Source organism: Quercus lobata, chromosome 11 (assembly GCF_001633185.2).
Source record: "Quercus lobata isolate SW786 chromosome 11, ValleyOak3.0 Primary Assembly, whole genome shotgun sequence".
Taxonomy (NCBI): domain Eukaryota; kingdom Viridiplantae; phylum Streptophyta; class Magnoliopsida; order Fagales; family Fagaceae; genus Quercus; species Quercus lobata.
This window is the reverse complement of record NC_044914.1, coordinates 16,491,811-16,519,361: the sequence shown is the minus strand read 5'-3', so window position 1 is coordinate 16,519,361 and position 27,551 is coordinate 16,491,811. Positions and strand designations below refer to the sequence as shown.

The following is a 27,551-nucleotide window of genomic DNA, read 5'->3' as shown; positions in this document are numbered from 1 at the left end:
TTTGATTTAAAAATTCTTGTCCAGGTCTCTTCAGGCACATCAGTCATATAACCATGTGATCGTGGCTTGCAAGCATCTTCCATTTTTTCTAAAGTGTTTTTATTCCTATCTGTAGCATTATGTTCAAGTTTCTATTGTCTTCTTGTTCTATTATAATCTGTACTAGAATGATCAAGTTTATATGGTCTCCCGACAATCTTGGTTTGCAAGAATCATCTTTTATATATTTATTTTTGCTAAATTTGCTAGTCTTCTTGCATGTACATGCTCTAATACGAACCACATGCTCTTATCTTTGAGCTATTTAAAACGGAGCCCAGATTTATGAAAGATTACAGAAATGTATGGCCATAAAACATTAACATTTTTTTCAGTAACCCAAAAACAAGGTACGAAGCATCTACCAATGAAATATATCATGAACAAAATAAAGTCAATCATAATCTTGAGATTCCTCTAGTCTGTATATCAAAAACCAACAAGTTCAGATAGCCAAGCATTTAACTGCAACCAACATTAGGCAGGCAGGATTTAATTGCAAAAGTATTCTATTCAAGTTCCCATGAAATGCTTCCATTTTGTTCTAGTTTTTCGCAATGATACAGCATTTGTCACCAATCCATCAAGGGATTTCATCTTCAATAAGTGCGATACAAATCTAAAATTTGCAATGTGAGGACTTGCACTCATAGGCGAGCAATAACCGCCTCCACCTCTGCAGGGGTATATAGATGGTAATTTGGAGCCACTTTTGCAATGTCAACGTTATTGGGTGTCACCTAGGTTCAACAACATAGATTAATTAATGTGATGAAAGGAAAATGTGATAAGTTAGACATGATGCATAACATAATGAATCAGCAATTCCAAGAAACTCTTACCTTTTCTTCCATAACCTGCCTCAGAATGGAAAGAGCAATGGTTTCAGCTTCTTGAAGAGTGATGTCCTGCAGATAATAGAATATATAATATATCCCTTCAATTTTTCAAGTTTACAGTAGCAAAAATAAAAAATTAACACTAGAAGAAATACTTGTATTGCAGAGAGCTTGTGCTACACACACACAAAATATACCTTGTTGTATTGCTCTTGCAGAGAGCTGTCTGCACCCTCTGAACCTGAACCAATAGCCTTGGCATTGCATTGCCAAAATGTGCCAGATGGATCAGTATAATATCTGCATTTCATTAGTTTTCTTACACGGTCAAAGAACGATAAAAACAGAATGATACGCATACAATAAGCATCAAGAAATTAAACACTTAAAACTGGAGGGGTGGGGGGGGAGTTTTACCTACAAATATGCACATCTCAGCACTACTGTAATTGTGACATCTACATCCAATGGAAAGACTATAAATGGAAATCTATGGCCTTTATGGTTTTATGTTGACTAAGTGAATGTGTTGGTAAGGAGCTAAGCTGAGAAGTAAATGAGAGAATTTATTAGCTTTCAGAACAGTTGTAGTTCTGTTATCCACTTATCTCCCCCCCACCACTCCCCCAACCAAAAGTGGGAAAAGCCGCATTATAGCATGTAATGTGGGAAGTGGGAACGAGAGCATGAAAGTATTTAGGGTCTGTTTTGGATCTGCTTATTTTGCTGAAACTGATAACTTTTTGCTGAAAGTACTGTAAATAAATATAAAAATTAGCTGAAATAGTACAGTGAAACCTATGAATAGTACCAAAAAGTGCAGTAGGGCCCATGAATAGTGGCAAAAATAAGCTGAATAGTAAAATAAGCTGGCTTTTTAATTGATAGCCAAACACACACTTAAAGCCTAATTTTATAAATTTTCTCAGAGCATGATTACCATTAATGTGGAAGTCACAAGAGGGAGGTCAAAATTACAACGTTAAAGTTATAAAGAAGAAAGGATGGTAGAAAGATGACTGTAAATAGGATTGAGGAGCCTAAAATAAATAGTACAGCCAACAGTAATTAGTTGGAATGTGGGTCTTTTTTAGTTGAATGAGGAATCTATTTGGGTTGAGTGGAGCATGTAAAATAAATTAACAATGTATGCATAAAGATATTACTTTTAAATAATGCAATAAAATTGCATTGGCAAAATATGTATTTTAGGTTTCTAGCAAGGCAAAAACTAAATTATGTTAAATACCAGATTAATTTTGCAGCTGGTCATAACTATAATGCTGACATTAAATGTCAAGGTCGTCAATAAAAAAATTAAATAATATTGACATTAATTTTGAAGTTATAAAATTATATATTAATAACTGTCTGAAAAAGGTTTTTGGTCAATATTAAATAGGTATAATTACAATTTACCCCCTCATGGTTTGATTTAGACCCCCAAACTTTCAAGTGTTACATTTGAAGCCTCAGGTTTGTACTAAAATGAAACCATTAGGATTCTGTCTAAATTCCCTGTAACAATTTCATTTTAATCCTAACTTTTGGGGTCAAATTTATTAATTGCACAGCTTGTGGGACTAAATAGTTATTGGGTCAAACCAAAAGGGGTCATTTGCTGTCCAAAAAAGGTAAAAATATGTTAATTTTGACAGAACCCTAAAAGTTTCATTTTAGACCTAGAAAGCATGGAAGCGGCTGGGAGGGTGCCACACCCGAGTCTGACATGGTTGCCCGCACGTCGGTGCCGCATCTGAGTTTTTTTTTTCCTCGAATTCACGCTGACTCGGCTCAATTCGCGCCGAATCGGGCTGATTCGGCCAGAATCGGTCCGTATTGGCTACATCGGGTCGTATCGGCCAGCAACCGATACGGCCAAAACAGGTCGAAATTGGCCTTGAAGCTCGCCGGAACAGCCGAAATTCTGACCTCAGAGGCATAGTAATGTGTTTCTTGCCTTCTTCTTTCTTTGTTTTGTGAATCAAGGCATAGTAATGTGTTTTTTAAGAATATTTTAATAGTAAAAATATATAGAAAATATAATAAAAATATTTTTAATAATTTTTTAATCGCCGAGTCCCGCCACACCCGCACCCTACTTTTTCAAAAATTGCCGAGTCCCACACCCGCACCCGAGTCCCGAAACGCACCCATGCTTCATAGTTTTAGACCAAACTTTGGGGGGTCAAATGTAACAATTGAAAGTTTGTGAACTAAATTGAGACTGAGCCAGACCACAAGGGGGTAAATTGTAATTTACCCTACTATTAATCTGAGTGAAGTTCTCCTATGTCATTAAAAAAATAATAATAATAAAGGTTTAGCAATCCCATGTTTATTGCAAGGGAGCAAGGAAGTCCTAATAAGTTTGAAATACTCTAATAATGAGCAATCATGTTCTGAAGCAACAAAGAGTCATTAGCAACCAAATCATTGTTTGCATCAGTAGCTGCATACTGATAAAATACGCTAAGCAAATCCTAAAAACAAACTGACATATATATAAAAAAATAAATTTAATTTTACCATTTGTTGGATCACATTAATCCAAAGATAGCTAGTAAATATGGTAAGCAAACTAATACTTACAAGCTGGGCCCATTCTCATCATGGCCAGCAATGAGAAGTGAAACTCCAAACGGTCGAGACTGCACAAAAAGAATAACATACATCAGAAAGCATTAAAGAATGAAAGATCTAGAATATAATATCAGGTTGTCAAAGAGGACCCAACCAAAAACAAGCAAGAATATTTTAACTGCAAGAGATGCAAACGCCCATAGGCTATAGACATTATGATATTGTCTCTTCTCATAAAATGAAAGAGAACACAGCATCCCATCACAAAAAGTACTTGAAGGTGAGTAAGTGTAAATTAATTATAGCACTGTAAATAAGAAATTTGAACTTCTGCAAGAACATGCAACATTTTGTTCTGCTACATAAACACAATTCACACACACATACGGAATTGAACTCATGACCTCATCCTTCACCCCCTGTTTATGAAGGAGGAGATGCAAATTGTCTAAAGACCACTGGCATATCCCAAACAAGCAACTACACCAACATACTAATTGGTTTTGATAAGAAATAAAGTTCCAAACACTAACAAACTGGATATGGGGATATAATAAGATTGCACAATCACCTTTTCTTCTATTGAAAGATTTGTAGGGCCAACACAATACGCTTTGCATTTTGATGCAGTCTTAGATTAAAAAATAGACACTTGCAAAAGGATCTGAAGCATAACACAGGGTTAAGCATCTGATATTACTTTTCAGTTAACAACGGACCATGCCTAGAAGAAAAAGATAGATTAATTGCAGAGGAAAGCCAATAAACTTTCCAATGACTACTTATTGGTCAAAAGACACAACCAGTTGAACCAAAGATGTTGGATTCAACTCCACGACAACGTTTTTCTTTGTTATTTATGGTATTATTCAGCCATAATCACCCATCAAGAGGACCTTCCCCTCTCAAACCAAAGGGAAAAAATAAAGATATCCTTCAAAAATTTGTATGTATTTTAGGCAGATTATCATAAAAATTAAATATAAAAAAGTTTGAAATAAAAATCAAACAACCAAAGATTTTAAAAACAAATTTCTCTCATTTTACTATCATTCAACAACCTCTAAAAATATAGAAAAATAAAATAAAATAAAAAATAAATAAACCGCAGAGAAGGCAATATGTGATTCGAATAGACATAAGACTGTGTTTGGATGAGCTTATTTTCATTGGCTCATTTTGTTTTTAAAAAAATGACTTTCATAAAAGTACTAACTATACCTAGAAAAAAGTTTTTCTAACGAGTTTTGTACCAAGAAAAAAGTGAAGTTTTATAAAGTTGCACCTAACCAATTAAACAAAACAATCTAACACAATCAGAACCATCACAAGGACAGAAAAGCTGGCAGCAAACAAAAGGACTGTAGAATGTGTTACAAACAAAATTTAGCTACTAGAACATCTCAAAATGTCATTTGCATTGAAGAGACAAAGAAAAAAGGGAAATACCTTAACGAATGAGAGGGAAAAAGATAAGGTAGAAATTTTAGAAAACAACGCATGACTTACACCATTGGCTGAGATATACACTTCAGTTCAAGATTTAACAATGTATAATAAAAGCAAAGGGAGTTGAGGGGGGTTACATATAGATTACAGTTGCAACTAGAAAACCAAATTGCAATGTGCCAGGCAGTCTTTTGACCAGATCCCACCACTCAAAACTGTATTCATTGGTGTTTTCTTTTCTTTGGCATTACATATTTCACTAATAACATCATTAACAAGTGTGTGTCTGTGTGTCTGTGTTGTTACCATAAGAATTGCAAGCTTAAGTGGTTATTACCATCGATTCTTCATCACCTTCACCGAATCGTAGGGCCAGATCACAAAGAGCTTGTGTTGTAGACTCCACAGTCATTGGCTCACCATAGGAGAACCTATGGTTCTGAAAAAGATGAATTGAAATATATTATTAACATAGAGATTTTATTTTCCACTAGCACATTGATAACAAAGACCATACCTGAGTCTCAACGCGCGCATGCTCAACTAGCGTTCGAGCATCAGCAATTAGTCCACTCATGGCGCAGCCCAAATGCTCATCTATTTCCATGATTTTCTCCACACTGCTGGGTTCCTGAAAAATAAATATAAAGAAAAGAGGTCTCAACAAAGCAAATCCACTATACTTCAAATGTCAACAAGTGTGGTGACATCAACAAGAGAAGAATCCTCACATCAAAATTCAGATAGAACCACCCTTAGTTTTCAAATGAACTGGTGGTTTGGTTGGAATACAATTTTGAAGAGAGTATCCTATTGAAATCTGATTGAAAGTTCTATTGATCCTAATGTCAACCATGAGTCATGATTGTCATGTAAAATTCACGCAAGTTCCTTACTAGCATCAACATATACACAATAGTGTATTCATGATATTTTCACCACCTAAAGAATACAGTTTTATTCTATCTGCTTGAAACAAACGTGCGTTTGTGTGTGTATACCTCACCACACCTAAATAACACAAATGTGATAGTAAATTTATAACTTATTACCTTCAATAGATCAGAACATGCATATAAATTATAATGTTCACCCACCAAGAGTCATGTAGCTCAACGAGCACTCCTAGTGTTTCCATCAGAGATGTCCATAATTCAAATAAAAATAAAAAATTACAATGAAGACCCTAAATTATACAGATTGCCTCTTGCTTTGGCACAATGGTGCCATGAACAGAAAAGGAAACTCCTAAATCAAGAGAGGTTCATGAACCAGCTTCACCTAAATGGATTCTGATCTGTGGACCAAAGCCTCCACACAAGATGGCAGATGTCTTTATAAACACGCCAATCTATCTTTGCTTACAATAGATGTTGTCTAAAAGAATCAAATCAAGACCTTCTACATATTTATAAATTATACAAATGCAGAGAGGCTATAACAGTATAACACCCTTTTATCTTATGAGCTGCACTCTTTAAGGAGTCTGCTTTGCATACAAAATCATACATCTAAGGAATGGATCTAGAGTTATATAAATACTCTGTTGGGCAGAGGGCTTTTACTTGGTCTAGAATTTCCAGAATCCAGACTCTTGACTAAACCATAGAATAGTTACAGACCAAAATACTTGCCCAAAACAAATGTAAATTTCTTAGAAATTCTCCCATCAGAAACATTCTAAACTGGTTGGGACTATTAAGCTGAACTATTAGAGCTATAAACATGTTAAAATAACAACAAACACACAGAGGTCACAAAGTATAAAAGGCTAACCAGTAGCGGGGAAGTGATACGTTTCTCAACTGCAAGCACAACTCCTTCCTTTGTCTTCAACCCAATTGCAGTTGATCCCAGCTGTAATTAAACCAAAACCCAAAATTACATTTGCAATCAGAATACACTACGCCTGACCACAAAATAAGAAGATAATTGAAATTATCAAAAAGAAGATACAATCAAGATTAAAACCGTTAAAATACTAATTTGGTCCTCCTATTGTGAAAGTTCAATCTGGTCCTTTAACTATTAATTGTATCACTTTAGTCCCTCAACTTTCAAAATCATGCCAATTATATCAAAATTTTAATTATAAATAGACCAAAATCAACAAGACCTTGCTGTCATAACTGCTACTAAATAGCTCTCCATAAAACTCAATGTGAACATTTGCTTTCTATATTGCTTTCTTTTGTTCTCTCTCTCTTTTTTTTACATGACATGTAGTTAATGGATAGTTGAATTTTAAACAATACGTCTAGCAACACAACATTTTCCACAACTGCTAAGTTGGCATGTTGTGATTGGTGGTAATAAAAGTGATGTCAGTAGTGAGCCTATGTAAAAGTGAAATTAAGCCCGAAAATTTCAAAAGTAACAAATGAAACCTTGAAGTTTTAAATTGTAACAAACTAATTCTTATAGTTTCAAAAGTAACAAACTAAACCTGAAACTTTAAAAAGTAACAAATTCAGTCCTCAGCCCAGTGAACAGGGCCAGCGCGTAGCAAACGGAACAGTTCATCAAGCCATTTCTCACCTCAATCCCCTATATAGGAAGTGGGTTACTTTATAAATAAGGGCTAATTGCTTCAAACCCATTAAACTTAACTGGGTTAAAGTTTAATTTGTTACTTTTAAACTTCCTCTATAGCAGGTTCCATGTAATTTACCCAAAATTTTGTGAGACCACCAAATCCTACTCTTTATGGATCCCCAAAAGAAAAAGTATACAAAGATATATCTTTCTAATAACTTCATTTTCTCAGAGAGAAAAAGACATTCCAAGGAAACAAACAGAGTGTAAGAGAGAAAAGGGATTACCTTGATTGCCTCAATGGCATATTCCACCTGAAACAACCTCCCTTCTGGAGAAAATGTGTTCACTCCTCTGTCATACTCAGTCCTTCACAAACACCAAAACCAAAAGATTTTCAAAAAAAAAAATTAATATCAAACTAATAATATCTACATTAAGCAAAATAAATAATAATTAAAAACAACATTGTAGCTCACCTTGTGAGAAACATTTTCGATTCGATTCGATTAACAAAAAACCCTAGAATTTGCAGAACATAAACCCTAGATCAGTTTCATTAACAAAATTTTCGCTAATTACACAAGCAAATATATGTGAAAACAAACATATTGATTTTCTCAGACTGAAATTGTTAGAAACTGAAAATGAAAAACGAGTATAGAAGCAGAGAGAGAGTGAGAGAGTAATGGATCTCTCAAATGCAAGCTTTTAGCTCAGGCAATGGGGGTTTTTCACACCAATCGAAGAGCGAGGGTTTTGATAATCTTAGAACAGCGAAGAGTGAATCAAAGAAGAATCAAATTGAATCAGAGAAACCAGAGAGAGAGAAAGAGAGAGAGAGAGAGATTTACCGGTTTGACTGAATGGTGTGTTTGCGTGTGAGAGAGAGAGTGAGAGAGCTTTACTCTGATTGAAAACGAAGAAGTATAATAAAGGTCTCAAAGTTTTCTTGTTGGGGAAGAAGGCTTCTTTTTTCATGGGCTGGGCCAGGATCTGCTTCGTTCAAATTGGACCAATTCGTAAACTTGCTTCAATATTTTCAAGGACCTATATGAGAGGCCCAAGTCGTTAGTTTCCTAAAAACACAAATCATTGACTTTGGATCGGTTTTTCAGACATGATGTGTATGAAATATAGACTATAAAATATTCTCATATTTGTATGTTTAGCCTTACTCTTATGCTATTTTGTGATTGATTATAAATAATCTTTTTTTTATAGGTGATAAAGGCTTTAAATACTAATAGGAATTTGTGGAAGAGTAAAAATAGAAAAATCATTGAAGAACCAATTCACGTGGAAGTTCAATGTTACAAGATGGGCCCAAAGTCAAGCCAAACCTTGAAGAGATCCAATGAAGCAAAGAACAAAAAAGAGAACCAAAAAGAAAAAAGAATTGAAATAAATTTCATGGGATTCATAAGAGTTGTACAAGTGGCTTGTGGTCTAACTCTTATAGCTTGTTTGGATGGATGGGGAGTAGAGGAAAGTAGAGTAGAGGGAAGGAGAGTAAGTTAAACCCCCTTGTTTGGATGTTTTCTAAGGGAAAAGGGGAGAGATTTAAGGGGTTTTAACTACTTCTAACATTTCATTTTTAATTCCCCTAAATTGAAGAGATTTGGAGGGAGAGTAAAGTATAGAAATACTTGACCAAATAAATTACCAAATTTAGCTTTACCATATTAACAAAATTACAAATTATGAAAATGCTAATTATTCCCATTCTTTTTACTTAATTTCAAAAACATTCAAACAAGGTAAAGGATAACCGTTCCCTTCTACTCTTCTCCCCACTACTCCCTTCCCCTCTACTCTCTCTCCCTCCAAACTTCCATACATAGCATTAATTGAACATTTGTTGTGGGCCTTCCAATTACTTCACCGAAACACAAACAAGGAGTTTGTATTTGGGCCACTTCACTTTTGGTCTTGTAAAGAAGAGACTTAAGTCAGCAACTGTGATTATAAAAGGAGGCTTGTCTGACTTGTACTAGGACTTAGGAGTGACTTCGCTTATATAAGGGAGAGACGGCTATAGAGACGAATGGTGTTGAACCTATAACAGTGCCAGTATGGTTTCTTTGTAATCAATAACACATAGATAATGATAGAGAATATGAGTTTATATGCTAATAGGTTGGTTTTAGGCATGTATGAATTGTGCCCTCTTATCTAAATAATAATAATAATATTTTATTTTTTGAGTCAATAAATATATATATAGCAATTATTTCTGAAACAATGTGTTTGTTTAATAACATATATATTTATAGTCTCTTATTCATGAAAAACAACTTTTGAGAAACTCTCAAAGAGATAAAATCTTTTGTGCATTAGCACTTAAGTCAAAGAGAGAGAGAAATAGACATAGTTCAGTAGGGATGTCTTCATAAAAAGAAAGTGATAGGACCAAGACTCATGTGTAGGCTTGTTAAAGGGGGGCTTTGTTCAAGCTACAAAGCAATGTCATGAGAAACATGCCACCTTTTTCTAAATGTTTGATTACCAATTATTGTTTTGGTAGTGCACAAAATTATGGTAGGTCTTGACATATTAGTTAGAGACATAATGCCATGAGGCAGTTGCTCTCAAATGGAAGTACCTATAGACTATAAAACGGATCCGTGATCAATTATTTGAGTAGAGAGCAAGTAAACTGTGTGTTCATCAAGGGAAATGGGATTAAAGCCTATGACATAAAAGTCTCCAGATATTATCTTATGATATCTTATGATAAATGTCAAGTCATTGTTCCGTTATCCATGTAAGTAATAACACTAACGGCAATTAGTAAAAGAACTAATACAACTCATTTTTTAAACTTGAAAAACTAACTATGCTCAGTTGAAACTTAAGGGACCAATTATACTCCGAGGGTAAACTTGAGGGACAAACATTGTAGTTTTGCCTATATATATATAATTAATTTTAGATTTTTCGATTTTTACACTCAATAATTCACTTGCCACAAAAATTTAAAATTTAGATGGACACATGGCAAAAAATTAGACTATTTAAAATCCAATTTAGAATATAATTGGATTTGGACTCTTTGATTGTTACACTCAATAATTCACTTTGCACAAAATTAAAAATTAAATGTGACACGTAGCTCAAAATTGAGAATCCAATTAAAATATAATTGGATTTTCTCTAAGTTTTGGCTATTAATATATACTAGTTTATAACCTCATGCATATGCATGAATATAATTAAGATGCATAGTATAATTTTTACAAATATAATTTAAATATTATTAATAGTCATTGCCATATATTTTTTTTAACTCTTTAAAAAATCTTGTAAGAATATTATTAGGTAAAAAATGTAAATTGTCCATTTTTAAAATTTAAAAAAAAAAAATTATGTTCATTAATTTTAGACTCTTTGGTTTTTGTACGCAGTAACTCACTTTAATGGATATTTATGATGTAGTCCAACATTTGACTCCAAAATTAAGAAATAAAACTCTCTCTAAAAATAAATAACTTAGGACACATGGCTCAAAATTGGATTTCAATTGTATAATCTAATTGGATTTTCTCTAAATTTTACCTATTAATATATATATAGACTAGTCGCTCACCCGTGCGATGCACAGGAATAATTACTAAATGAGTTTTTGGGAAAAAAAAATGATTATTTTTGAGTTGGAGTAGTAAGCAAAATTGCAAGAAATTTAAAAAAAAAAAATGATATTGAAAGAAATAACACAAAATTTTATTAGTTAGGTAGAAGAAATAAATGTCGTTTTATTTATTAGTTTTTTGTGGGAATGAATAAGAGACAAAATGTTGCGTCTCTAGTTTAGTTTGTGTTGTATATACAGGTATATATAATATATGTTGTAATATATATGCCAAAAGGTCCCTATTAAAATGTCATAACCCTTCAAATTTGATATACTAAAAAGTATCTATTGAAAGGTCATTACTTTCATATTGGATATATAAAAAAGTGCCTATTAACTAAAATGAAAAGGTATCTATTAAAATGAAAAGGTGCTAAAAATTCAGATATATATTAAATAAGAGTTATCCATATTCCATACTGTAAGGACGCGATTCGTGGCGGACCGTAACAGTGTCGGGTTCGCACGTAAAAAGGCCCCTAACAATATCATTTGTAGAGCGTGGGTTTGAAAGGCTAGGCCTTGGTTGACAGGCGGCGGGTTTTCGCGGTGTTCGTGCGAGTTTAAGTTTTCCTTCACCCCTGGAGTCTTTCTCCTGGAGGTGGGCTGAGAGGCTCTGGTTTTTGGCCATTTTTCCCAACCCCCTTTTTAGGTTACTTATTTTTCCTTTTATATTTGCCTGCGTTCATTGTCCTTCGTCCACGTATAGGGTCAACCTTTCCAGGATTGATACTTGTCCCATCAGCCCATATTCAAAGTCGTTGGGGGTGGTTGTAAAAGCCAAAGAATGCGGCTCTGTCAGGTTCAGAGCATTGAATGGCAGTAAGGGCAGTTTTCCCTGGATATTTTAGATCTTTCTTCCTAGTTTCAGTCCTATACCGTTTTTACCCTTCTTTCAGGGGGGGGACTTTGGGTCTGCCGAGGACTGAGCTGTCCTCGGCGGTATCCATAGGCTATTTTGTCAAGCTTGGGCCGTAGCCCTCCTCGGCTTGGGCCTTCGGATTCTCCCCGGGTAGATGGGCCTGGCCCATAAATCATTTGGGCCCCACAATAGCCCTTTAAAACCCAGCTGTCCAACCTCTTGGTTGGAAAGGGGGGTTTTGGTGATGCGATTCGTGGCGGACCATAACAGTGTCGGGTTCGCACGTAAAAAGGCCCCTAACAATATCATTTGTAGAGCGTGGGTTTGAAAGGCTAGGCCTTGGTTGACAGGCGGTGGGTTTTTCGCGGTGTTCGTGCGAGTTTAAGTTTTCCTTCACCCCTGGAGTCTTTCTCCTGGAGGTGGGCTGGGAGGCTCTGGTTTTTGGCCATTTTTCCCAACCCCCTTTTTAGGTTACTTATTTTTCCTTTTATATTTGCCTGCGTTCATTGTCCTTCGTCCACGTATAGGGTCAACCTTTTTAGGATTGATACTTGTCCCATCAGCCCATATTCAAAGTCGTTGGGGGTGGTTGTAAAAGCCAAAGAATGCGGCTCTGTCAGGTTCAGAACATTGAATGGCAGTAAGGGCAGCTTTCCCTGGATATTTTAGATCTTTCTTCTTAGTTTCAGTCCTATACCGTTTTTACCCTTCTTTCAGGGGGGGGACTTTGGGTCTGCCGAGGACTGAGCTGTCCTCGGCGGTATCCATAGGCTATTTTGTTGAGCTTGGGCCGTAGCCCTCCTCGGCTTGGGCCTTCGGATTCTCCCCGGGTAGATGGGCCTGGCCCATAAATCATTTGGGCCCCACAATAGCCCCTCAAAACCCAGCTGTCCAACCTCTTGGTTGGAAAGGGGGGTTTTGGTGATGCCGAACCTCTTCCTATGGCCCAATCAATTTGGCCTTTTAATAATGCTGGCGGCTCTTCATCTGTCCAAGAAATGCACCGGTCTATGAGACAGTTTTTTGATTTCGCGCTTGACGTGTTCTTGTCGTTTGGGTATCCAAGACGCGCTTTTAATGACCACTATTTACGAGACTACTTTAATTCGGCGGTTTGTTTTGATGGGGTGGAGAAACGGAACCGGCATGTTGGTGTTGGCAGATTCCTTTGGAGATCTGAACCTATTAAATGTCTCCCGCTCCACCCTCTGTATAAGAAGGAAAGGAGGAGATTATTGTTTTTTGTAAAGAATTCCTTTTCATCCTTCTGAGATTTGAAATACTTGGCCTCCCCTAGGGTTCATTTTTCCCATTGGTTCACAAACTAAATCGTGATACACTTTACCTTAACAACGAGTGATGCAGGAGCCAGACCCCTCCCATAAACGCCATGTTCCAATAAAGCTCATTATGGCTCGATCGGGACAGGGGTGGCGAAGACTCAAAATCAACCTCACCCTTCTTTCAGTCAAAATTCGAAGCAGGGACTTGTCACGTCAAACTTTCGGCGTGACTGAGTCGAGAACATCCATCATCAGTACCAACCGCTCTCCTATGAGCATACCTAGTATGGCTCCAGTGTGTTGGGAGTCAGGATCGAGGCAGGGACTAAGTGTCTCTACTTCTTCCTCTCTTCCTTCACTGGTGCTATCCTCCGTCTCCCTTTCTTAGTCTTCCCAGCACCAGATCCATCCTGGTGCTTTCACTTCTCCCTCTTTTGCTCCTTTTTCTTTCTTTTCATCTCTTCTCTCTTCTTCTCCTCCTTTTTTACTCATGTCCTCCATCTTCTTCATTCATCTCCTCCATCTTCTTCATTGATTTCTTCCTTACTATTTCCTTCTCCGCCATTTTTTCCCAAAGAAGGTTCTTATCGTAATATGAGCAGTATTGAGGCAGAGATTGGAGAGACTTTGAAGACGAGTTTAAAAGACGCCTGACAGTTTACTTATCTGTACTACGGATGTAATTGTTGCTTAGGCAGTTCACATTTTGTATAGGCTCGTTTGAGCCCCTCTTTGTACGTTGTAATAATTTTTCGTATTAATAAAAATTGTTGTTATTTTATTTCGCATGTTTTGTCTCTATGCCCTTTTTTTTAAATTTACAAACGCTGCTCGGCACCATAATATAGCATCTAAATCAATGACGACTAAGACCAAAATACTTGATAATAAAAAGATGTCGCCATAACTTTAATAGAAATGCTTGGCACAATAAGGCCGACCAGTGAAAAGTAATACTTACCCCATGCTAGCCGAGGAGAAAAACGAAGGTTTGATGCCGTGTGAGGAATAACCATTTGAAGATATATCACCCACCAAATGAACAGCCTTCTTATACGACTAAATGCTGGGGCGTTCCACCACCTTCCTTACACCTTTATTGGCCTTAACCTTTTATGGTGTTTAAGCCGTGGATGAAGTGACCTGACATTTTTATCAAGTAACCCATCTTTACGAAATTCAAACCTTTTCTTATCAAAGTATTTGGTTTCCCCATTGGCTTGGGTCCGAGGACCATACAAGGCCTTGGTTCTGTCCAAAACTTGTAATAATTATAATTTTTTGTACTTGGTTTTCCCATAGGCTTGGGTCCGAAGACCATGCAAGGCCTTGGTTCTGTCCAAAACTTGTAATTTTTTTATGTACTTGGTTTCCCCATAGGCTTGAGTCCGAGGACCATGCAAGGCCTTGGTTCTGTCCAAAACTTGTAATTTTTTTATGTACTTGGTTTCCCCATAGGCTTGAGTCCGAGGACCATGCAAGGCCTTGGTTCTGTCCAAAACTTGTAATAATTATAATTTTTTGTACTTGGTTTTCCCATAGGCTTGGGTCCAAGGACCATGCAAGGCCTTGGTTCTGTCCCTGGGCTCCTATGCTGAACGGGCCTGGGCCGCGAATTTACTGGGCCCGCAAATTAAGAGGTATTTCCGTAGTCTTTGATCACGCGGTACTTTTTGGCGTCCCAGTGTTCGAGGTGCGCCTTCTCGAGACTCCTTTAGCCTCAGGGTTGCAGACGACGTTGGAAATCGAGCCAGAGACGTTTTGTCTGTAGCGTTCCTTGGGACGCTGCGTGAATTAAATGCCACCGGTTTACTTCTGGGTATAAATGGGATAGAGGATCACTTCACTTGCACATGACCTCTCCTGTTCCCTTCAGAACCATATTTCTTCCATATCCGCGATCTCTCTTTCTAGTGCCACTGCCTCAAAGCAAGATGTTTGAGGCGCGGATGGGGATGAAAGGTCTCCGCACGCTCCAAAGGCACCGAATCCTCAAGGTAATATGGTACGGACAAGGATGGCACAGATTCAAGCCAGTCCTCCGTCTTGACAGGAGGAAGATGGTATTCCTCTTTCTTTTAGTCAAAATCCAAAGCAGGTTCTGGTCATGCCAGATTTTTGGTAGGTCAGAAAAAGGAATTTCCGCGATCAGCGCCGTCTGCCCTGTGGCAGGCAAATTTTTGCGGGGGCTCCCCAACTTCCGGCTCCCTGCACCCTTTCTGTAGATGGTGTTAGCCTGAGGTCAGGTTCCCTGCACCTTTTCTCCACCGGTGCAGGCCCCGAGTTGGGTTCTTTTGCTGCCTGAGTTATGGGCGTGCAAAGGCATTGAGGAGGAATAAGGTCTCGAGGCAGTAGCCAACTTCTCCTCTGTGCTACCTCCTCGGCTTTATCTTCACTCTCTTGTATTTTTCGTTACATACGTAGTTAGCTTCAATGTAGGCTTTGTTTCAGCTTTTCATTGTACACTGTACTGTTCCTTTGTCTTAATAAAATATGTGTCTATTTCTCTATACATATCTTTCTTCTCCGTAACAACTACTTTATGCATGAATATTAAATATAAGCTTGCCCTTAATGATACTCCGGGCAGAAAAATGCTTTAACACAGATTCCTATTGGTTTAAACTCACAAGTATTATCAAGTATAACAAGGTTAATCATCAATAAATCAAACTCTTGGAACTAACCGGGATAACCGCTGAGCGCTGCGCGATGCATGCTAGAGCGATGTCCGAGAGCGATAAACTCTAAGTAATTCGTCCGAGAGGGTAGCCGAGTAGCGAGGGACTTTGGTTGTGCTTTTGGGTAATACGTTGCGCCGTATCGCATCAACCCCTTTGATACTGGGGATCAGAGGGTAGACCGAGGAATCCGCGCAATCAAGGTATTAACCCATCCGTCAACGCGGAGTTCTTTTCGGATGGATTTTGAGGTTTATGTGCCATTTTTTTTTTTTTTATAGTTGGTTCCTCATCCAGGTAGTTGGTTTCCCCATAGGCTTGAGTCCGAGGACTATGCAATGCCTTGGTTCTGTCCAAAACCTAGTTTTCCTCATCCAGGTAGTTGGTTTCCCCATAGGCTTGAGTCCGTGGACTATGCAATGCCTTGGTTCTGTCCAAAACCTAGTTTTCCTCATCCAGGTAGTTGGTTTCCCTATAGGCTTGAGTCCGTGGACCATACAATGCCCTGGTTCTGTCCAAAACCTAGTTTTCTCTCATCCAGGTAGTTGGTTTCCCCACAGGCTTGAGTCCGAGGACTTTGCAATGCCCTGGTTCTGTCCAAAACCTAGTTTTCCATCATCCAGGTAGTTGGTTTCCCCATAGGCTTGAGTCCGAGGACTTACAATGCCCTGGTTCTGTCCAACCTAGTTTTCCATCCAGGTAGTTGGTTTCCCATAGGCCTTGAGTCCGTGGACCAACAATGCCCTGGTTCTGTCCAAACCTAGTTTTCCTCATCCAGGTAGTTGTTTCCCATAGGCTTGAGTCCGTGGACCATACAATGCCCTGGTTCTGTCCAAAACCTAGTTTTCCATCATCCAGGTAGTTGGTTTCCCCATAGGCTTGAGTCCGAGGACTTTACAATGCCCTGGTTCTGTCTTCCAACCTAGTTTTCCTCATCCAGGTAGTTGGTTTCCCCATAGGCTTGAGTCCGAGGACATGCAATGCCCTGGTTCTGTCCAAAACCTAGTTTTTCTCATCCAGGTAGTTGGTTTCCCCATGGCTTGAGTCCGAGGTACAATGCCTGGTTCTGTCCAAAACCTAGTTTTCCTCATCCAGGTAGTTGGTTTCCCATAGGCTTGAGTCCGTGGACCATACAATGCCCTAGTTCTGTCCAAAACCTAGTTTTCCTCATGCAGGTAGTTGGTTTCCCCATAGGCTTGAGTCGTGGACCATACAATGCCCTGGTTCTGTCCAAAACCTAGTTTTCCATCATCCAGGTAGTTGGTTTCCCCATAGGCTTGGTCCGTGGACCACCATGCCCTGGTTCTGTCCAAAACCTAGTTTTCCTCATCCAGGTAGTTGGTTTCCCCATAGGCTTGAGTCGTGGACCATACAATGCCCTGGTTCTGTCCAAAACCTAGTTTTCCTCATCCAGGTAGTTGGTTTCCCCATAGGCTTGAGTCCGTGGACCATACAATGCCCTGGTTCTGTCCAAAACCTAGTTTTCCTCATCCAGGTAGTTGGTTTCCCCATAGGCTTGAGTCCGTGGACCATACAATGCCCTGATTCTGTCCAAAACCTAGTTTTCTCTTCGTGTGGGATCTTGGCTTTAGGGGAGTTAGCTCCTCAACCAAGCCCCTAGAGTTTATCCATACGATTAACGCTATCAAGTGCCTAGTTTGCTCTTTACGGGAGACCTTGGCTTTAAGGGAGTTAGCTCCTCAGCCAAGCCCCTAGTCAAGAAACGTAGCCCCTAGCAGAACTTTATACTAGAACTCTATAACCAACGGTTAGAAATAACGAAGAAACTCTATCGACCCACATCCTATACCAACACACAAGCCTTCCCACAGACGGCGCCAATTGTAAGGACGCGATTCGTGGCGGACCGTAACAGTGTCGGGTTCGCACATAAAAAGGCCCCTAACAATATCATTTGTAGAGCGTGGGTTTGAAAGGCTAGGCCTTGGTTGACAGGCGGTGGGTTTTTCGCGGTGTTCGTGCGAGTTTAAGTTTTCCTTCACCTCTGGAGTCTTTCTCCTGGAGGTGGGCTGGGAGGCTCTGGTTTTTGGCCATTTTTCCCAACCCCCTTTTTAAGTTACTTATTTTTCCTTTTATATTTGCCTGCGTTCATTGTCCTTCGTCCACGTATAGGGTCAACCTTTCCAGGATTGATACTTGTCCCATCAGCCCATATTCAAAGTCGTTGGGGGTGGTTGTAAAAGCCAAAGAATGCGGCTCTGTCAGGTTCAGAGCATTGAATGGCAGTAAGGGCAGCTTTCCCTGGATATTTTAGATCTTTCTTCCTAGTTTCAGTCCTATACCGTTTTTACCCTTCTTTCAGGGGGGGGACTTTGGGTCTGCCGAGGACTGAGCTGTCCTCGGCGGTATCCATAGGCTATTTTGTCGAGCTTGGGCCGTAGCCCTCCTCGGCTTGGGCCTTCGGATTCTCCCCGGGTAGATGGGCCTGGCCCATAAATCATTTGGGCCCCACACATACCATTTTAAAATTTTAAAAGAAAAGATACATTCTGCACCCATCACGGTTAAATGTTTATACACATTTATAAATAGTATTAATTTGATTTTATAAGAAATTATTTAAATTCATAAATAGGATTACAATCGTATTAGTGTCTATCCAAAAAAAAAACATACTATTAAAGAGAAGAAGAAGAAAAAATTTCTAATTTATCCTACTTTACTCTTCATCCCACTGTCCCAATGTTGGTGTGAGTGTGTTCCAAACACTTTTATTAGTATTTATTTTTAGCCGCTGGGAATTTATAAGTAAAATAACCATTGGCGATTATGAGAAAAATTGCCGTTAGGCAATAATGGATAATATAGCCGTTGGGCTTTTATGGGTTATTAGTTACCAATAACTACAGGTTATTATTGTCATGAATAACCTATATAATACCCATCATCATACCCTTTCCTATGAGTTTTTTTTTTACTACTCTATATTTAGATATATACAATCCTATTATATTTCTCTCCCACATATTTTTCTACAATTTATATTTGTTCTAAGGAAAGACAATAGAGGGTTGTTCTTGAACCTTCGTGAGTGGAAGTACATCCATCACGAAGGTTAATGCTGTAGTCTAGTCCTGGGGGTTGTTTGGCCAAGAGACCAGTCGCACCGAGTTTTACTCCGGGTGGCACAAATCAACCTTTAAGGACAACACTTTTGCAGCGTGATTCTATAACATTGTGAGATTGTTCTAAACTTTTTTTTTTTTTTTATGTTTTTGCTAATTATTTGGGATATTATTTATGTAGGCCAAAATGGGCAAATGCCCTTTTCGTGCAAAAAAATCAGTGTTTTGCCCCTTTTCCCAAACTAAGAAAATTGAGTTTCAATGTAAAACTTAATTTGTAGAAAATCGAGTATGGGGCGATCAAACTTAAAAAATAAAAAATAAAAAAAATAAAAACTACATGGAACTCAAGTTCATGGAGCTCGAGTTCCATTAAAAATGCCACTATAGGCCTCCATGAAACGCAGCTATAAGTAAAAAAAAAAAAAATTTGCATGGAACTCAAGTTCATGGAGCCCAAGTTTCATAAAAAACACCACTATAGGTATTTAAAACGCCACTATAGGGCTCCCTATGGAGCTATCAAACTTAAGAAAAAAAACTTGCATGTTAAAATACTCTATAGGGCTCCCTATGGAGCGATCAAACTAAAAAAAAAAAAAAATTGCATGTTTTAAAACACCACTATAGGGCTTTAAAAAATTGCATGGAACTCGAGTTCATAGAGCTCAAGTTCCATAATTTTTTTTTTTTTTTTAATTTTCAGTTTGCTATAACTCGATTGTCTAAAAATCGAGTTTTAAATTGAGTTTTAAAACATAAGCATTTCCCTAATTAGTTTGGGAAAAAGGGCAAAACACTGATTTTTTTGCACGAAAAGGGCATTTGCCCATTTGGGCCTATTTATGTATCAAAACTTATTTATTCACTAAAATATTTCCAACAATCTTAAAGGTTGAGTCTCGTGTTTCAAAATAGATAAACAAGTTGTTGATTCTCTTAAGATTATTTCAGAAATTACAATTAAAGCTCGAATCTTTTGATGAAAATATATAATTTTAAAGATTGACCTATCATACCGTTTCAATGTTTGCCTTGTAATATTAAGCATGTGTATTGTATGATACTATTTGATTTGTAATGATTCAAAGGTGGTTTTGCCTCGTTGGCTTTAATTATATATACGGTCTTGTTTCAAAATAAAAGTAACACGTGGGTTTTGATTTTATTCATATATGTTAATTTTGGTTAATTAGATTGATTTTTACATCGATCTATGCCCATTGGTTTGGTTATTAGAAATTGAATTTTTATGATCTACAATCTACATCTTAATAAAAAGCATGTGTTTATTTTTCTCATGCAATAGAAGCTGAGTGTTCAATGAAGTCTGGCAGTATAAACAAGAAACTTTTGAGATAATGTTTATTAAGATTTGAATTTTTTTAGAAGATAGATCTTAATCTACTTTATGTAAATGAAATGAGATAAAAAAAATTTATTTTTGGCACAAACATGGAAAATAATGTATAGATTTATGGTGATTGCACTCCTATTGTTAAGTGGGATCAACACTCAACAGAGTAGTATCAACTTGGTACTCCTTTTGTATAATAAAGATACAATAATACTATAATTTAATTAAATATTATCTTCCTTGCCAAAGTATTCAAGTAATCATTTATGGTTGTTTGAAAAAGAAATTACGAATGATTAAACATTTGTGTTATACAATTTTGGTATAATGATGTCAAACTTTACAAAAATATTAAGTGTCTTATTCTTGTAAAATTTTGGACGTTCCTAAGAGTGGTTTTTAGTAGTAGAGGCTATTGGCTCTATGTACAAGTGCTATTCTTACATCTCTTGACATACATGTATGAAATGAGAATTATGAAAAATAATTAAAAGTTTCTTTATATATATATATATATATATGTATGTATGTATGTATAATAAAAATAAAAAGTTATCCAACTAGTATTTTGGGCTAATGGACAAGATATAGTATTAGGGAATAAATATTCATTTTATCCACCAAGTACAATAGTGATATTGATAAAATATATTTACATATTTTATTGGCTATATGTGTTGCTTTGAGATGGTTGATAGGTTTTTGTGAATTTGAAATATAAAAAAATTCAAAAAAATAAAAAATAAAAAATCTTTGCAAATCTATAACAAAAGGAACCAAACTCTTTAGTTAGGTATATAGTAATTTGGATGATTTAAAACACACAATGACTAAAGGTGATAAAAGATTTTATATAATCTTTGTTGATGACCATTCTATATTTACTTAGCTTTGTTTATTAGGAACCAAAGATGAAGTTTTGGAAATTTTTATAAAATATAAAATGAAGTTGAAAATGGCATAAGTCTAACTTGGTATACCTTGAATTGTAGGGGTGATTCGCTAAGATGTTATCCAAATCTAAAAGGAAGAATACCTCAAAGTGTGGGGGTACTTGCCTAAGGTCATGCTACATGAACCTAAAAGGAGGAAACTTGATTTTTAAATATGTGATTGTGTGTTTATTGGTTATGTTTGCCATAGTTCATGATATATAATTATTTTCATCATTAGTGATGTATTTAGAATTTAATACTATTGTTGAATCTTAAAAATACTTTTTTTTAAGTATGAGTTTCCTTTAAAAAATAAGGAAAATATGTTTCATGAACCTATTGATACTTCTAATGATCTTGTTGTGATGTGCAAGAATTAAAAAGAAGTAAGCGAACTAGGGAGAAAAAGAGTTACGGTAACAATTTTCTTACCTATATTGTTGAAGATGAACATGTAAGTTATTATGATGCAATTAAATTTGTTGATGCACCATTATGGTTGGAAACTTTTAACAAATTATTAGATTATGTCTAATTACACTTGGAATGGGTTGAACTTCCACCTAAGGTTAAGCCTATTAGTTGTAAGTGGGTGTTTAAAACAAAATTGTATGATTGCAAGTTGGTTTTAAAAAGAAAATTATAAGCGAATGGGATCATAGAAAAGTGTAAGGCATGCTCGGTAACTTAAGGCTATAAGCAAAATTTCGTGTTGATTAGTTGATACTTATTCTTTGTTTATTAGAATTGCATCTATAAGAATGTTTTTTGTCATTGTATCTGTAAGGACACGATTCATGGCGGACCGTAACAGTGTTGGGTTCGCACGTAAAAGGGCCCAAACAATATCATTTGTAGAGCGTGGGTTTGAAAGGCTAGGCCTTGGTCACCAGGTGGTGGGTTTTTTGTGGTGTTCATACATGGTTAAGTTTCCTCCACCCCTGGAGTCCTTCTCCTGGAGGTGGGTTGGGAGGCTCTGGTTTTTGGCCATTTTTCTCAGCCCCTTGCTTGGTGCACCTACCTTTTTATTATATAGTTCGTCTTGGTTGATCCTGGCCCTCCACTTGTTGGTCAAGCAGGGACTTATTTCTGTATCCATCCCATCAACCGTCCCGTCTTACTTTCCACTAGTGGCGAAGATTGAAGTCTACACCGTCCAAACGTCTTTTCTCATTTAATCGGATCTGGGTGTTGGCAGATGCATTTAATGCGGAGGGGACGCATTTCCTTGATCCAATCCTACACCCTGCTTCCCTATGGGCCCCCTTCCACTTATGTCCCCTTTAGGGGGCTGTTTGGGGATAGCCTCCACCAAGATGTTGGTCTTCCCATTGAAGCTCTGGAATGCCGAGGACAGGGTAGTTTCTCAGCCGTTCTCCTTGACACCCCGGCCATCGATTATTCGCCCTCGGCAAAATACCTCCTCGGCACGGGCCCTGGGCCCAGATGGAGTTTGGGCCGGATAGTAGACCTCCCGGACCCACAGTATCTATTTACAAACCTATTATAGATCATATGGATGTTAAAACAGTTTTTCTAATAAGTGAATTAGAAGGAAAAAAAAATTATATGGAGCAACCCGAGGGTTGTGTTGTCCTTGGACAATAACAAAAAGTTTGTAAATTGGTTAAATCCTTATATGGATTAAAACAAGCACCTATACAATGACATGAAAATTTTGATATATGATGTTTACACATGGATTTGAGATTTATGATCATAAGGATAAATGCATATATAATAAGTTAAATAATAATGAAGGTGTCATTATTTGTTTATATGTTGATTACTTACTTATATTTGGAACTAGCCATAATATTGTGCATGATACTAAATGTTTTCTTGCTTCTAAATTTGATATGAAAATTTTGGTTGGGGCAAATGTTATTTTAGGCATCAAGATCCTTAGGGATAATGATTGCAGTGTACTATCACAATCTCATTATGTGGAGAAAAAAAAAATTAAACACTTTGATATGTGACCTATGTCTATTATGTATGACTTAAAGGTACACTTGGTAAAAAATTGTGGTGATAATGTTTCATAAGATGAGTAAGCACAATTATTGGTTGTTTAATATTTTTGATAAACTGTAGTCGCCCTGATATTGCATATGATGTTTGTAGATTGGGTAGATACACTCGTAGTGTTGAGCATTAGGATACAATATCTATATTATTGATATATTAAAGGGGACTTTTTATTTTTGTTTGTCATATTGTGGTTATCCTGTTGTTTTAGAAGGATATTGTGATGCTAACTGGATCTTTGATACAGATTATGTGAAGCCCACTAGTGGATATATTCACACTAGCTGGAAGGGCTGTCTCTTGGAAGTCATCCAAGAAGACTTACATAGTGAGATCTAATATGGAAACAGAGCTAATGGCCTTAGAAAAGGCTGGGTCCAAAGCTATATGGCTTGGGAGTTTATTAATTAATATGCCTCCATTTACTAACTCTGTTGTCTCTGTTTGCTTTCCTTGTGATTGCCAAGCTACCATAACACGTGTTAAGAGCAAAGTTTATAATGGGAAAAGTCGACATATCCAATTGAGGTTGAGGCAGCTTATTGATAATGATGTTATGTTATTAGACTTTGTGAGGTTTAAAAGGAATTTGATCGATCCTTTGACCAAACCACTAGCAAGAAGGCTGGTGAGTGAGACATCTAGGGGGATTGGACTGATACCCAAGTTGCGACACTATGGCTAATGCCTAACCTCTATAATGGGTGATTCCACGCAAGAGATTAAATTGGTAGAGGTCATTAGTGATCCATGGACACTGTCATTTGTTATGTGTTTTCCACTATCTCAATAAGGAGATTAGTGATGAGTCCATCCCTATGGTGTGAGTGCTAAGTTGTAGAATTTGGTGAGGTTGAGTTTTAGGCTCATAATGGATCCATATCCCTACTTGTTTGGATGGGGTGTATCTGCACACACTCTTGATGGATGCCACCAACTAAGTTGCAAATTGTTGGAGGTTGAGCTTTAAGCTCTTAATGAATCAGTATCCCTACCTGTTGGGATAAGGTGTATTTGCACGCATTCTTGATGGATGCCACCGACTAAGTTGTAGATTATTGGAGGTTGAGCTTTAGGCTCTTAATGGATCCATACTCCCTACCTATTGGGATAGGGTGTTCTGCACACACTCCTGATGGATGTCACCTATGTGTGAGTGAAAGTTGTGCTGTTTCCTATGAAACTTTTTGGGTAGATCTCTAGAACTCTCATGAAACCTAGTGGCGCATGGCCTGGATAAGACACCAACCCACTTAAGAATAACCTTGGTAAAGAAAGTTATGTGGGTGGTAAGTTTGGATTACTAATAGCTTGGTTAAAAGAGTTTAAACTCTACCATTGTCATTTAGTTCCTACTTATTTATCCTATGTATGGTTAAAACATTTTGGTACCATATTGATGCATGCTTTCTTTAGTTGTTTGCCTTTCCTATTTTGTGTTTGTAACATGTCGGGGATTATTGGTGTGGGTGTGTGTTCCAAACACTTTTATTAGTATTTATTTTCTAGCCATTGGGAATTTATGAGTAAAATAGCCGTTGGCAATTATAAGAAAAATAGTCGTTGGGCAATAATGGATAATATAGTTTTTGGGCTTTTTTGGGTTATTGGTTACCAATAACTATAGGTTATTATTGTCATGAATAACCTATATAATACCCATCATCACACCCTTCCCTATGAGTTTTTTTTTTTTTTTTTTTTTTTAACTACTCTATATTTAGATATACACAATCCTATTATATGTCTCTCCCACATATTTTTCTACAATTTATATTTGTTCTAAGGAAAAGTAATAGAGGGTTGTTCTTGAACCTTCGTGAGTAGAAGTGCGTCCATTACGAAGGTTGACGCTATAATATAATCTTGGAGTTGTTTGGCCAAGAGAACCAATCGCACCGAGTTTTAGTTTGGGTGGCACAAATCAATATTTAAGGACAACGCTTTCGTAGCGTGATTCTATAACATTGTAAGATTGTTCTAAACTTTTTTTTTATTTTATGTTTTTGCTAATTATTTGGAATATTATTTATGTATCAAAACTTGTTTATTCACTAAAATATTTCCAACACCCAATATGAAAGATTGAAGTCCACTATGGGTCCGTTTGGATACAGCTGAAAACTGAAAACTGAAACTGAAAACTGAAAAACACTGTAGCAAAATAATTTTTAAATGTGTAAATAGTACCGTGGGACCCATTTTTAATATTTTTTTTCTGAATAAAGTGATTGTGGGTCCCATGAACAGTCCATGAACAGTGTACAAACAGTGTATGAACAGTAAAATTTGTCTCTACACAGTAAAATTTGTCTCCCGCACAGTGTATGAACAGTACTTTTACTGTTCATTCGCTGGAAAAAAAAAAAAAACTCTTAAACGCACTCTATATATCCAAGTTCCAAGACAAGATTTTTTTTACAGTTTTGAGATTATAATTTGCTTCAAGTCCTACACGAGTATGGTTTACACTTCAAGTTATCTTCAAAAGCAAAAGCAAATACTCTCAAGTTTAACCCTCCCTCTACTTTTTATTTCTTATTTGTCATTAAATTAATAAATATATTAATAATGTATATAATATAATACTGTCACTATTGAAACTGATATTATTTTTAATGTATAATATAAATAAACTAATATAATCTTTACTTTTTAGTCTATTAGTAATTTAGTTGTACCATGGTCATTATATAGAAGAGGTAAAATTTAATTTTAAAATCTAGGTTTATGAGTAAGTTTAAAATTGTTGATTAATTCTTCAAAATAAAGAAAGATAGTACTGGTATTAATTTAACTATGTACCATAGTATAGATATATTAAATATAAAAAAAACAATTAATCATTTTTTTTGATCCCTTTAAGTCAAATTCTTGGCTCCGTCACTACTAAAAAGTGTCTATTGAATGAAAAAGTGTCTATTTACTAAAAAAGTGCCTATTGAGAAATGAAAAGGTATAATTTTTCGATTTTTTTAAAATGTATACATAGCATTAATTTATATAGCCACGTGGCGCAATGAGGAGGCAACAAAAAGTCAAACATTTCACTTTTATATTATATATAGATATATATATTAGAATTTTTTTTTCTTATGCATTCCACAAAGTTGGAAAGGGGAAGAGAGGAGGAATAAATGAAAGAAGTTTTTTCTACATGAAGTTGTAATTGGTTTTGCGTGGATTTGTTTTTTTAAAACGTGGCGTGGTAGTTTCTTTTTTTTTTTTTGTTAGGATTTTTTTTTTAAAAAATTTTATAGTAGGAACTATGGGTAGTTTTTGTGGGGTTTTGTTTTCTTTTTTAAGTTATAAGAGCGTAGGATGATGGAAGTGGGAAGGAACTTTTTAATAAGAACCTTTTTATATAGGAGTAAGGGATGTGGGGTAGTTTTTCTCTTATAGGAATATTTTTAATTTTTTGTTGATTTACTATTTTAACCCTAAGGAGTAATGATAATTTAATTAAAATATGAGTATTTTTGACAATGAACGAGACAATAACTAATTTTCTGAATCCTTTTAATATATAGAGAAGAGATTAGAGAGTTGGAACTAAAATTTAGGAACAAAATAGGAGTAGTTGTTAAATTGCTTAACCGTAAGATATTTTAGAGAGTTGGAATTAAAATTTAGGACTAAATAGTTTGTAAACTGTTTTTTAAAATTTAGGAAAATTTTCAACAAGACTTTCTCCAATTGCTTGAAGAGTTACTGGATCGTCTGGATGAATTTGAGCTATTTTTGGTTCAAGCTTGGTTCATATGGAATCAAAGAAACTCGATCATTCATGGAGGAAAGCTGAAGGAACCAACACAGCTGAACAAGAGGGCAGTGGATTACTTAGCAAAATACAACCAAGCACAGGAGCAGCTAGTTATGCCAATCACAACAAGCATCGAAAGTGGGTGGCGACCACCACCTGATTCCAAATTCAAACTCAACTTTGATGCGGCCATTTTCTTAGATTTGGGATGCTCAGGGATGGGAGTCATTATACGGGATGAAAAGGGGGAAGTCATGGGAGCAATGTCAGCCAAAAGACCCTAGGTTAATGACAGTTTGGAAGTAGAAGCACTAGCATGTCATAGAGCCCTGCAATTTGCTATTGATATTGGATTCTCTGATTTGATTATTGAAGGAGATAGTGTGCAGGTGATGAATGCAATCAGGTCCAGAAAGGCAGACTTGTCTCAGCTGGGACACATTTTTGAAGATATCCAAGTGCTTATTTATGGAC

General features: G+C 36.6%; 1 protein-coding gene across 1 annotated transcript; it reads right to left on the bottom strand.

Annotated features, from left to right (window-relative positions):
* Positions 1-390: 390 nt before the first annotated feature.
* LOC115968963 (proteasome subunit alpha type-5) lies at positions 391-8,391 on the bottom strand. Its single transcript, XM_031088508.1, has 10 exons — positions 8,300-8,391; positions 7,925-7,967; positions 7,733-7,814; positions 6,687-6,767; positions 5,428-5,541; positions 5,248-5,349; positions 3,471-3,529; positions 1,076-1,178; positions 882-947; positions 391-779 (listed from the first exon to the last, which is right to left on the bottom strand). Exons 2-10 carry the CDS (start codon positions 7,936-7,938, stop codon positions 687-689), a joined length of 714 nt encoding a protein of 237 aa, XP_030944368.1. The 5' UTR covers positions 7,939-7,967; positions 8,300-8,391; the 3' UTR covers positions 391-686.
* Positions 8,392-27,551: the final 19,160 nt, after the last annotated feature.